Raw genomic sequence first — 13,298 nt, 5'->3', positions numbered from 1 at the left:
AATTACAATTAACTCCAAATACTAAAAGGGTAAGACGGTGTCACTGTGAGTCACTGTTTGGCCCAATAGTTGACATCCAGCATGAAATTCTTGAACTTTTTCCCATGTTATGTAACAACTACAAACTTCAGTGTATTTGATTGGGATTTTATGTGACAGACGAAAACAATGAAGAAGGGAAGTGGAAAGAAAATGGCATGGCCTTGAAATGTATGTGTTCAGCTTTCTGTTACTAACTTTCACAACAATTAATACGTTTGGTAGTTTTTTCTTATAATTAAAACATTTGCCCTGTACTTTTTCCAGAATAGCTGCAGCTAACACCGGATGGAGCGCATCTCTTAACATCAATCCCAAGTCTAGCTACAGATTCTCAATTGGATCCATGTCCTGACTTTAGCCTGGCCATGATGAAAACCAGCACCACTGATGAAAACTAATTCATGTGACTAATTAAGTCAACATAATTTAATTTAGGAGTAAATAAAGAGAGCTGAACATAATTACATATTAATCTGCTTAGATGTTTTTGTTGAAAAATCCAGAAAACCATGTATCATTTTCCTTCGAGCTATAATTATGAACTAGAACGCTGTTTTAGTGTGCTACAGGAAATCTAAATACATTTCACTGCAGTTTCAGTTTGATACATGACAAAATCTGAAACTACTGGAGAAGAGTAAATAGTTTTGTTTCAGTGGTCGTTGTAATTTACTACCACAATGATCGGAAACAATTGTAATAGATTTCTGAAACATTGTGTTCTCTAAGTCTGTCTGTTTTTTTTGTTTTTTTTTGCTGTTGCCTCTCAGTTCCATATTTTACGATCTTTTTTCTGACCTTGAAATATTCTGTGTAATTTCACTCCAAAAATCAGATTTATTGAATTGAATGTCCCTGTTAATTATTTCAAACTAAATATCTAAAAAAAAAAAAAAACCTTCATAAATTTCAACACTTGTTTTCATCAGCCCTTAAAATCGGAAGTGAGTTTATTTTCAGTAACAGCCGAATAAAATGTGAAAACAGAACCCAGAGGAAACGCTGCTTCTGCGGTGCGACTTTCCAAACACCAGCAATTAGTTGCTTTAAATTAGAAGCAGAGAAGATCACCAAAGGCGATTGTGAAAGTTATTTGAAATGTTTTTTCATTGCAGTAAAACCAACATACACTCGCACTGAAAGCCCTGGGTAACCCACCGATACGAGGCCACACGTATGTAGCAACCCAGAGTCAGACAGACAGATAAGGAAACACATATCCGGTGTCTCACCACAAACACACATACAGACAGAACCAACACACCCTGCCATTTACGGCCCTGGCGTTGTTTACTTTTGACCACCGTATTGCTGCAGCAGTCAACCTCTTCACACATTTCTACACTCAGTCTGTTTTAGGTGTTGTGTAATTTATTGTTTTCATTATTACTATTATTATGTTTATTGCTGTCATTATTAGACATCAAAAGCAGGAATCAGACTAATATTTGCTAATGCAACTCATGACAGCAGGATTATAAGAGATCATAGTTATAATTCTAGGAAGATATTTTTTTTCTTTGCTTTTTAATTTAAGTTAAAATGCTAAATGAAGCTTTTTTTTTTGTTTCTAGTAAAAATGTGTTGACTTCAACTGAAATCCTTCAAACTGGGACCAGCTGGTGTACATGAGCTGAAACGTCCCTCTGCCTATTTTAACTGTGCTGCACTGCCATCTGTAGACCTTCAAAAATAACACAAATTGCTCCATAAAAGCCCTCATTTTCTTTGCCTAATTGCCTCTTACACAACATGCCTAAACAAAGAAAACAGTCAAAATTTGTTTAGCACAGGAAAAACAAAGAGAGAGCCGCCAAAATGTAATTTTCACCTTTAAATGTTTGTTTATGCCCCACAGGCCAAATATATGTAGGCCAAGTAAACTGTGAGCACTGAATTAGCTGGAGAGAAGCGTGGATTTGTTTGTGTTGTGACAGACAAGTAAATTATCCATGGTGTTGAACCTGTTCACCTCAGCAGCTCGTGATTGTGTGCAGGTGTTTTCACGAAGCACAGGATACGGAAAACAGAAACGACGCTCGTATAATTCACAGCGCTTCGGTTTTTTCCACATTTTGCATTTACGACCTTGTTTCAAAAAAAATTCTTTTTTTTTTCTCTCAATACACAAAACACTCCATAATGTAATTTTGTTTTGGAGGAATACATAAGTATTCACAGCCTTCACTCAATACTATAGACAGTAATTAAAGCCGCACGTCTTAAAAATGATGCAACAAGTTTGGGGTGCCTGTCTCTTTCAAGTCACCAGAACTCCATCAAGTTGAATTGGAAACATCAGTGCAGAGTCATGTTTAATCAGAGATGTTTAATCAGATTCAGTCTGATCAGTCAGAGGTTTGGACTCTGGTTGACCACTCACAGTCATTTAAGGAACTCCTGGAGACACTATTTTGATATCTTGGCTGTATACTTGGGACCATTGTCCCGCTGAAAGGTTACCGGGTCATCTATGAGCCGTCACTCCTCACAGTAGTCCTTCCTTCTTCACTTCCTTCACCTTTCCAGATGATGTTGGTAGTGGACTTTCATTGTCAATTATAAATAAAAAAGAAAAACATGTTTCATCACACACCATGAGGCAAATAGGCCTTAATCTGTATTGCATCTAGTCATATATAATTTGAGTCCTCTTTTGGACTTTACTTGAAAAAACAGCTTGGTTGACTCCGGTTTAAAAGGTAATTTAATCTCGTAGAAGTTGTTGCCCAACGTTTCGTTAATTAAATGGTACAACGGCCTGCCATAATCGGGCGTCGTCGTAAAGCGCGCCTACGTCATAAGTGTGCGTTTGGTTTATCAGCCAGCTGACGCTCAATGTCCTCTTGCGTGTGTTTTTCTACAGTAGCGGTTAAATCCTTCGCTAACTATAATGCACAGAGCAGCACACACGGCTTTCTGTGACTGGCCTCAGTTTGTCAGACCAGCGATGATCCGACAGAGTTTAAAATGCACAGGTGAGCTGCTGGTTTATCAGCGTGAAGCTAAAATGCTAAAAACACTTACCTAAGATAGCCATGATGTAACTGTCAGCTTGGCATCATGACATTTTCTTTGAAGTTACATTGTGAACGTGCTTAAAACAAAATGTATCTGTTTGATATTACTGAAATATTTTTATTCAGTATTAAATCTGCCACTCTTTCCCCCCTGCAGTTAGAGATGGAAACCATGTTTGAAGGATTTACTCAAGTTACTCATGCTTACATTATAATGTTTACGCAGGCTGCCTCCAGAACAGCGCTCGTGCCTACAGTGTTGTTCCTGCGCCGCGCGACAGCAAGGAGAAGGAGATGATGCACCGGATGCTGCGCGTGGATCACGCGGGTGAATACGGTGCTAATCGCATCTACGCCGGGCAGATGGCAGTGTTGGGCCGGTCCAGAACTGGACCACTCATCCAGGTAAACATGCCATAGAAAACCTGCGGGTGTCGAAACCCCATCATGTCTAAAAATAGGTTCGTGAGCGGAACGTTCAAAAGAGTTGGCTGTCACTACAAAAGGTCTCATGTTAAAGAACATTAAAATATATTTTAAATAGTGCAGAGGTCGTATATTCTGGTCAGAAATTGATGGTTGGAGCGTTTTAAAAAGTTCCATTATGTGGCCATGTATGTTTCTCAATTTATATTGAAACTTATGAAAGGTTATGCCCCCAAATAAATAATAAAAAAAGGTTAATGCTCAAAGAATGACGGCATCATCAATTTATTAACCTAGCAACTGTTTTTATTTCTCAGCCAATATGTTGTTTGATATTTGAGAATATTGCAGTTAAACCATTAATAACAGTGAGAAAATGTTCACAGTAAGACAAAAAAAAAGAGAGACTCGGGGTTTATAATTTTTCATTTGTTAGATCCATTTTTTTATTAGATATGTACTTAAATAATTTAATAGATTTTTTAAAAAAGGAATCAAAATTTATACTTATTTTCAGTTAAATAATTTTGTCAGATCAAGCTGAATGGTACGAGTAGTATTTGAACCTTTTTGTTTGTTTGTTTTTCAAGCAAATGTGGGATCAAGAAAAGAAACACCTATCAAAATTCAACGAAATCCTTGCTGAGAACAGAGTTCGACCCACGGCTCTCCTGCCACTCTGGAACCTGGCTGGGTTTGCTTTAGGTTGGGGCAGCATATAAATATACAGTGTCTGTATAGCTGTAATGTAAAAAAAAAAAAAAAGACAATAGATAAGTAAAAACACAAAACTCTCTTGACACAGCCGGTAAAAAAGACACGATTACTGTTTTACTTGTACTAATCTCTCTTGTTTTGCACATCCTCCAGGGGCGTCCACTGCTCTGCTGGGTAAAGAGGGGGCCATGGCGTGCACAGTGGCAGTGGAGGAGAGCATCTCTGAGCACTACAACAGCCAGATTAGAGCGCTGATGGAGAGTGACCCAGAGAGATACACTGAACTGCTACAAGTGAGGGCCACACTTCAGACGTTTGTACTTTGTGTTTAACTTTAAGCAAAAAGGTATTCGACCAAGTCCCCCAGCAAACTGACTGAAGCCAAACTCAACGATGACACTTACTGACAATATTTTATCCTTACTTGTTTTATCTAAATCGTGACTAGGAATAAAGTCTGCAAATGTTTGAAGTTGTTCAGAAGCGCCATTTTCTGTGCCGTATGTAATGCGATATCTATAGTTGACTTGATTATTTGACCTGAAGTCATTCCTGTTAAAGATAACTGTTAATTTGATCCTGCCTGATCAAATGACATTATTCTCCATGACTGGTTTAACATCATCGATAAAACATGTGTGGGACACTTTTTTTTTTTATGAACAAATGATAAAATTCATTGTTAGTAGTCCTTACCAAGAAGTGATGTAAAAAGTGTTAATTTGTGGTTCCCTTCAATAGGTGATAAAGGAATTTAGAGACGATGAAATGGACCATCATGACACAGGCTTGGAGCATGACGCCGAATCAGTGAGTGCATCTTTTATTATCCACATGAAAGTTTTCTCAACAAATAATGTCTTAGATAGTTGAGTCTTCAATCCATATGGGTGATTTTAAATATGTTTAATATAAGTACAAGTTGTGGAGTTTTAAAAAAATAAAATGTTTTTTGTGTTTTTTTTTTTTTTTTTTTTCAGTTACCTGGATACTGGCTGCTAAAAAACGCCATCCAGCTGGGCTGCAAAGCTGCGATATACGTTTCTCAGCGTGTCTGAATTTTAGCTTAAACACAACAGAATTCCTTTTTTTTTTTTTTTTTTCATTCTCTCTGTTGGAAATGTTTGTTTGACGTCGTCATCAATGAATGAAGGACCTTGTGACGCAACACATTGTTGTACCTTTACCAGATGTGACATTTGGTATACATACTTTAAAAAAAAAAAAAAAAAGACATAAATAACTGAGTTCTGACTTCATCATTGCGATGCATTGATTATGCTTCAATTTTTCTGTACAGCTGCTTAAATGCATCAATATTATTTTCTCAAATGTTTGGTTTTAGTTTTGCATTATCAGGTAAGCTAAAAACAAAAATTATTGTGTTGTTGGTTAGCTCTCTTTAAATAAATAAGTCCATCAATTATTTGTCCTCAGTATGTTTAACATGATGTTACACCATTTTCCGTTGGTCTTGGTCAAAAATGCACACGAGACGTTGATGCTCGCGCTACACCCTTCACCTTATGCTCATCTTTCTCATGTAATAGTTCACGAATCAACTTGTCATTCATCTCAAGCCGCTAAGTGCACAGCTGTTCAGGGTACATTAGGCCACTGAGCACGAAGCACGGCGTGAGCGCAGAGAATGCTCAGAGCAATTTGTTCATAAAATAAATGCTTTGTACCACAAAATCTGACATACCTCAACTAATGGAAAAAAATACATTAGGCGACATGTAAAATATCTATAGACTTAAACTTTTTCACACTTTGTCACTTTACAGAAAAAGCTTAAATGCCGTCAGATCGCAACCGGATCTTGCTGATGAAAAGTATTCATCCACTTTTCCTCAATTTGCTCAGGCTCACGATGCAACCTGGTCGACATGTCTCCTCTGTAGGTTTAGGATCATTGTCCTCCTTGAAAGTGAACTTCCACTCCATCCCCAAATCCTCTAAAAGGTTTTGCTCAAGGCTTATATCTGATGAGCTATCTTCCCGTCATCTCTTCCCTGCTGAAGAGAAGCATCATGATGCCTCCTCCATCGTGTTTAACCATGGAAATGGTGCATTCACTGGTTATCTTTTTACTACGCAATTTGATGGATTAACCAGCTTTGGGAGTTGGGACCGAATACAAATGCACGCCAACCTTTTTGGGTTTCTTTAGCAAAAAAATTTCTCTTTCCTTCCACTTCTCAATCAAGGGCTACTTTCTTTTGGTCTATCACACAAATTCCCCCCCGCCCAAAAAAATAGATTTAAAGTTTGTGATTGTAAGGTGACGATGTGCAAAAGTTTAAGGCGTATAAATGTTTTTGTAGTTACATGATCAGCTGAGGTCAGTCGCCACACATGAGCGACACAAGACAACGGGGAGCCGTGAAATTCAAAGGTGGATCGTTTCGCATCGTCTCTGCCCCAGATTAATAGCGCTGACAGGTTTACAGCGAGGTGTTACTGTTTAAATAAAGCAACACATGTACAGCTCCATTCCTAGCTGCATTCTGGGTGACGAAGTCGCCACCGCATAAAGACCAGAGTGATGGCTCCGTTAAAGAGCTGATATTATTAACCAAAATCCTTTAATGCCACAAATAAATGAACAATGTCCACCACGTAGTCCAAGTGTCTGGTAATGCCTGGACAGGCACGTTTTAAGACAATCGGAGAAATCATTCCTGCTCCTGTAAATGTCAGGAGTTCATGTGCACGGTTTCTCAGAATCGCTTCCAGAGGAATCTGCTGAATTACTGACTCAGAAACTGGCAACAGCAAGAATGTAGGGAGCAGTAAAACGTTTACCAAACTGTGACTGTCTTGCTATCCGTGAATAATTGCTGTTGTAAATTTTGAATAGCACGGACAATACAAATCTCCATACGTCATTAAAGCTTTCGGATACAGGCTGTAATAGTTTTTGGCTTTTCTACCCGCAGTCTGTCAGTCTTTCGGCTTTGCAGAAGTTCATAGTGAGTAATGGGTAGCATGAAAATAGTCAGATGGGAATTTAGCGGATAAAGGTGAGCTTTAATGTCCTAGCAAAAACACCTAATGGTAAAAATGACAATTTCCATCCTCATTTCCTTTGTGTTTTATAATTGAATTGATATGAAATGGGGGTGGCAATGGCAACTGGAATATTGTAAGTTTCCTTCCAGCTTCCCTCATTATGTGCAGTCCATTTACAATTTACACTTGGAGTTTCAGTTCATGCGCTTGTAGTTTTACCATATTAAATGTAGAGAACTGTAACATAAGGTAAAAAAGAAAAACTGCTCAATTTCCCCCTTTTAAATAACTGAATAGTTGAAGCAGCTACGATTACTCTGAAATCCAGCAACAATTAAATGCTAAATACTATTTTTTTGTAGTATTAAATAAGTGGAAGAAAACGAAACAATGTGAATCGTATATAATAAAATATCACACAAATTTTACACTTCTTGCTGTTTGTGATTGTGACATAACACAAGGCACACTAAAAAAAAATCCTATGCTTGTTTTTAAATAGAATGGAAAATAATTAATACAGCCACATTCTATAATTAAATTAATATTGCTCTGCTTTATCACCTCCTTATCACTAGAGAGGCTCAATCAGCTTAGAGAACTGATTCGTAACTTACTGATTTGTTTCATGCTGCAAGACGTACGCTGTTCATCTGTTTATGCGACTAGTTAACCCCTGGAAAAATCTCTCGTGAGTCTGAGGAGTGAATGTAGCTATGAGAGCGACCACATGTCCACATGTCTTCATAGCGTGAGGTGACAACACATGATGTAAAGGGCTGACATCATTTCAGCTGGAATCTCTGATTTACGGTCTGTCATGCAGTGACATCTGCCATCTGCTTTGAAGAAAGACAAAAACAACACAAACCAAGGTCAGTCTTCTAGGAAGGTTGGTCAGTGTAAAGCGTATTTGTTGTCTGAATGCTAGTGGCACAATGTTTTCTACATATAATGAAAAAAAAAAAAAGAATTATAGACTACAGATGTCTGGCGACTGCAGTCCAACAGCAAGCATCAAAGTTACATTCGTTTTTGTAACTTTTATGCAAAGGAAAATAATGGATTTAGATTGAAATGTAGGCAAAAAGATACACCTTTCACAAATTATATAAGAAGAATATGTGTGGTATGAATATGTGTGTTAAATAAAACCCAAATACTTATGTACAACTTTGATGAATCCCAAGTGTGAATATATTTAACAATATTACAGAAAATCTGTTTACAAAACAAGATGCAATTAATTTTGCACCAACCAATTGACCACTTTGGGGGCCAGTTTAGTGCAAGAAAAAAACAGAAAAAAAACCAAAAACTTTTTCTTTGTCTTGTCTACCGACATTACAAAATTAAATTTGAGTGATTCTCCCCGGTATCACGTAAGACCCAGTTGTCGCTGAGTTTCTTTGTTTCAGGTTGTCAATCAGACGGCAGCGCTTACGCTGAGTGCCAGAGTTAAGCGTTGCGTGACCCTCTTCAATAATATCTATCAGTGTAATGACAGGCCTGTTGGTTTGTTCAGCATAACTCCGAGGCCAAGCTAATGCCATGACATGAGACCGAAAGACATTCAGAAACACGCTCTCTAGCACGAAGGTTGAGAACAGACGCCTCTCCAGCCCGGTCAAGATTACGGTTCAAACGTTTGCAGGAATAACGGGCTGTTTGTCTTACAAAGATTCAGTAACTGCATTAGTATGTTTTTTTTAATCATTTGAATTTGTTTTTTTTCAGTTTGTTTAACATTTACACATTTTTAGCAAATTAAAATCAGAAAAATTTTTTCGTCCATTTGCCATTAGTCTCCTTTGTTGATTTTCCTGAGAAGTCCAATATACTAAATTTTATCAAAATACTGTATAATATATATATATATATATATATATATATATATATATATATATATATATATATATATATATATATATAAAAACAAAGACCACCATGAGGACAAAGATGGGTCAAGGATCAGGATGTGTGAGAGTATAAAGCAGGGTTAGTTTATATAACTATATTCCACGATTTAAACATTTCATGGTTCACTGCTCAAGTTCATCAACTGCAACTGCAAGCCTACCGAGACTCTTTATGTGAACTAACTACTGAGACCAGGGCCGCACTAATCAGACGGGCAGCAGTGTGACCCCATGGTAACTCTGGTAGAGCTCAGGTGGAAAGTTTGCAACAGGATGGACAAAACTTGTGGAGTTTTGCGCTCCCCAAATCTGACTTTTAAGGAATTGCGGCAAGAAAACGATAAGTTGTTATCACAGCATACAGACAGTGGTTACAAAGTGGCTTGAGGACAATAGAGCCATTGTTTTGACGTGGCAACCTCAAAGTGAAAAATGTGCTATGAGAAGCTTGTAGGAAACCCAAAACATTTGACCAAATTGTTTTGCAACAGCAATGAAACCATATAATCAGAAAACATATGGAAGCTTATGACACTTCAGTTATTTATAAATAAGTCTCTGACATATTCTTTCTATCATTATTCATTTTGGTAATTCTATCTGACGTAAAACGAGATGAACGGGGCCTGATTTTACTTCAGACGCTGAGGAAAGAAAAGGAGTGCGTTTCATTTTGTTCAGTGTATGTGGACTTCTGGCTTCAACTGTATGTTGTTCAAGCTGGTTATGGTTATCTCCCGAGTATCCAGGATTACAGGTGTGACACCTCAACTCCATGCTGAACATATTTTCCCTGGCTGGAGGTGTGTGTGGCATGCTATTAAGATGGACAAAATGCACGGTTAGCGATGAGGGGATCAGCAGAACGAGGTGAACCCTAAAACTCTTATCGCCATCCGTCCCCCCGCCCCTCTAGGCATCACTGAATCCAACACCTCATATCCCTGCTGTCGACCCCTCCTCCATTCATCACTGTGATGCATTGGCCGTTTGCAGAAGGCCCCTAAACACCTGGTTTCATGGATGGTTTCGTCTGCGCCACCTGCTCGCCTCCTGCTGCGGCCCAGCACCTCACGCCGGTGCTGCTAAGGCTGTCTGTCATGCTCGTTGATTCAGTGTTGAGCTCTGGCGGTGTTATTCAACCCAGGTCCCATTTCTCTCGCCTGTGGCTTCTTTTCGTGTGGCTTGTAAAGATGCCACTCTTAACTCCCATTAATCACAATCCTGTTTGCTAAGTTGCGCACTCCGCTGCCGGTGACAACGCCGATTCGGGGAGATTCTCTGATTTGTCGACGTCACAAATGAGGCAGCGAGGAGCGAGGCGACGTATGATTGCTTCAGCAGTTTTAGCGCCGTGGGGGGAAGTTTTAATGTTTTAATGCGGCGTTCTCGGTGTGCTAAAAGATAAATCTTTTGATTGAAGCACTCTTGGATTTTGAACCTTCAGCCCGTTGGGTCGTGACCTTTCTCTGCCGCGGTGCGGTCACAAGAATCCAGCACATGACTGCAGTCCCTGGCTCGTTGTTCTTTGAAGTTATCAGCCGAGAAATATTCCAGCTCACGGCCGAGCCCTAAGGCTCCCGAGGCCGGCGATGACACACATGCTGAACAGACAAAGTACCCGGACCACCCGGGCTTTAGGTGTCCTGACCTTGGAGGCTGGCTGTGAAAAATAACAACACAAGGGGAGGAAGAATGCCTCCAATGTTGTGCAGGGGGTCACGCTACTGCCCCATCAGGGTGAAGTTCAGCATGTCTTCTGATGAGGCCCTGATGATTTATTTAAAAAAGCAAAACAAGTTTATCAGTCGTAATGGAACCCGCTTCCAAAGTGTATCGGTTCTGCTTTGTTGTGTGTTTTATCGGTATGTTTAATTGTTCAACCTAAATGGGAGAGTGTCTGACAAGATGAATCGTTGGGGAGCATAAGTTCACTTTAATCTATTGATCAAAAGCCTGGTTCAAAAAAAAAAAGATATAATTCTGTCCTCTCCAATTTTGAAGAAAAACAAAAAAGCCTAGTAATGCCTCCTCTCTCTATCGACATTCTGGTGAAACGATGATAGATTTACAGCAAGTGCTTTCATTTTTCAGCTGTTTCAGGTATCTGCTAAACAGATTGTTGCGTTGATTTCTGGGAAGACAGATGGTGGTGTGCATGCTTCAGGACAACTGAAGGAATGAAGGATTGTTCAGCTCAGTAGATCAAATTTGCTATAGGCCTTGGCTACATTTGCACTGCGCGTGGGTGTATAGACTCTCACTATCATTTTTTTTGTAGCAGCTTTGTTTTTCTCTGGCTGTAGTTGAAAGTAGATGAAATACCACAAGTTGCTTAAAAATGGGACAGCGTTTTAATCTGCCCTTTTTTTTAGTATCTCTTATGTGATTGTACAGCCCCCTTCTTTTCCGATACCAAAAATCAAATGATCCACTTGTCAATCAGACTCATTTGTGTTTTCATCGATTGGATCAATTCTATCTTGGATTCTGTGGTTTATTCATCTTCACATATTTAGACACGCACACACACCGCAGTCTCCGGACTTTTTTCAAGGTCCCACTCAGTGCCTGTAGCGCCGCCCTGTAGCCTTTGGCCTTCCAAGCGATCATTACTTTCCGTGATTGACACTTTGGGATGGTGTGCATTTCATTGATGAGAATTTTAGAGCCCTGCGGCTTGTGATCCTTCAGCCATCGTCGGTACGTCACCCTAAGGCCATCTGAGAGAGGGTACGGTTGCAGATCACTTTCAAATACTCTGTCACTTTCATCACCAGAACCCAACAAAACTAACCAGCCGACCCGGGGAATCCGCAGACACTGACCTGGACAGGCAAGAAGCTGCAGGTAAAGAAAGATCATCTGCACTGCACAAAATCTTTTACTTTGTAGGTTAGAAATGGTTAAACTTGACTCGTTTAGGTTCAATCAGAGGTTTTGGAGATTTGCAGACGTTTTCTGTGGTGAAGAAATATCTTTCTTTTAGCTGTAATCTGTCAAATACTTAGAGTTATATGTGAGGATAAGGTGAAAACACACAACTAGTGTTGGAATAGCCTCTTAAAGGACCTTGTGATGCGATTTGGATTTGGTTAAAAACAGATTGCTGTTTTAAAGCACTTTACAGAAAAAGCCAAAGAAAAACAAATTAATATGCAGAAATGTATAGTCAATCCTGCAATAATTCATTCATACAGATTCAGAGTCAATCACATATATTCCACATTGTTCTTAGTTTTAATCATTGCACCTTTGGTTCAGTTTATTATTCCAGTTTAATATTCAAAGCAAAAGACACACAAAGCAGCTAGCTTTAGCTCGTCTGTTTCATCACCTTTCAGTTTGAAAATGCTACTTAAATCGTTTCTTTTTCTTTGCTAACATTCTTGCATTTTCATTGACTTAGATTCAATTCAGAACACCCGATTCCAATTTTGCATTCAGAACAATATTATCAGAGAACCTATGAATAGTATTTTAAATATTTTCTTTTACAGTTCCTGTAATTAGCAGTCATCATGTATTATTATTCTTTCAGGAGCAGAGTTAACATAATGGGACGGTGTCATAGGAGCAGTTGCTTTAAAACATGGTCTTACTATTATTTTTGCAACAAAAGCAGAATGATTGATATGTTAAAATGTGTTTATTAACTCTAATGAGCAATCATCACCCATTAGCATTTCTAAAAGCTCGCTCTCTGAATGTGTTTTCTCACTGATCTATCCTTTAACCCTAAGAGTTTTTAAATGTCTGCCAAATCTAGTATGTTCTCTTCTAATTACCCCACTGGCACAAGCAGTAGTTATGTTTAAGTGTTTTTCATTCAGCGAAAGTGAAAAACACTGACAGATTTACCATAGCTAAATCTGTCAGCTGTGGTACATTCACTGGTTTGAACAAATTCAAATTTTAGAGTTTCCACCTTTGGGTGAAAAGTCGATGTTAGTCGAGCTTATAATCAGCTGACATTTCAGTGCATCTGTAGCTGCATAGATCTATTCTATTCTCTTTTGCAGGGAAATTATAGTTTTGCTGTTTGATAAGTTCATTTTGATTTTTGCCACCATAAGTTTTTTTTTTTTTTTTTTTTTTTTACCCAAAAAAAAGGAAAAAAAAATTTTTTTTTTTTTTTTGGTTTAAAATTTGGGGGGAA

At 38.6% G+C, this 13,298-nt stretch overlaps 1 protein-coding gene across 1 annotated transcript; it reads left to right on the top strand.

Annotated features, from left to right (window-relative positions):
• Nucleotides 1-2,832: 2,832 nt before the first annotated feature.
• On the top strand, nt 2,833-5,464 carry LOC106942734 (5-demethoxyubiquinone hydroxylase, mitochondrial-like). The gene is made up of 6 exons (XM_015026072.1): nt 2,833-3,020; nt 3,289-3,467; nt 4,079-4,193; nt 4,359-4,498; nt 4,947-5,015; nt 5,186-5,464. The coding sequence occupies exons 1-6, from the start codon at nt 2,936-2,938 to the stop codon at nt 5,261-5,263; spliced, it is 666 nt and encodes a 221-aa protein (XP_014881558.1). The 5' UTR covers nt 2,833-2,935; the 3' UTR covers nt 5,264-5,464.
• The last annotated feature ends 7,834 nt before the right edge of the window (nt 5,465-13,298 follow it).

This window comes from Poecilia latipinna, unplaced genomic scaffold (genome assembly GCF_001443285.1).
Source record: "Poecilia latipinna isolate Pla-1442-1.1 unplaced genomic scaffold, P_latipinna-1.0 Scaffold4510, whole genome shotgun sequence".
NCBI classification, from domain to species: domain Eukaryota; kingdom Metazoa; phylum Chordata; class Actinopteri; order Cyprinodontiformes; family Poeciliidae; genus Poecilia; species Poecilia latipinna.
This window is presented reverse-complemented; position numbering and strand designations above follow the sequence as displayed.

Bases quoted from the DNA above. Each gene is read 5' to 3' on its own strand.
- LOC106942734 (XM_015026072.1), top strand. From the start codon at position 2,936: ATGCACAGAGCAGCACACACGGCTTTCTGTGACTGGCCTCAGTTTGTC. The intron at 4,194-4,358 runs GTTGGGGCAGCA...CACATCCTCCAG, and splicing joins CCTGGCTGGGTTTGCTTTAG to GGGCGTCCACTGCTCTGCTG. The intron at 4,499-4,946 runs GTGAGGGCCACA...TCCCTTCAATAG, and splicing joins GATACACTGAACTGCTACAA to GTGATAAAGGAATTTAGAGA.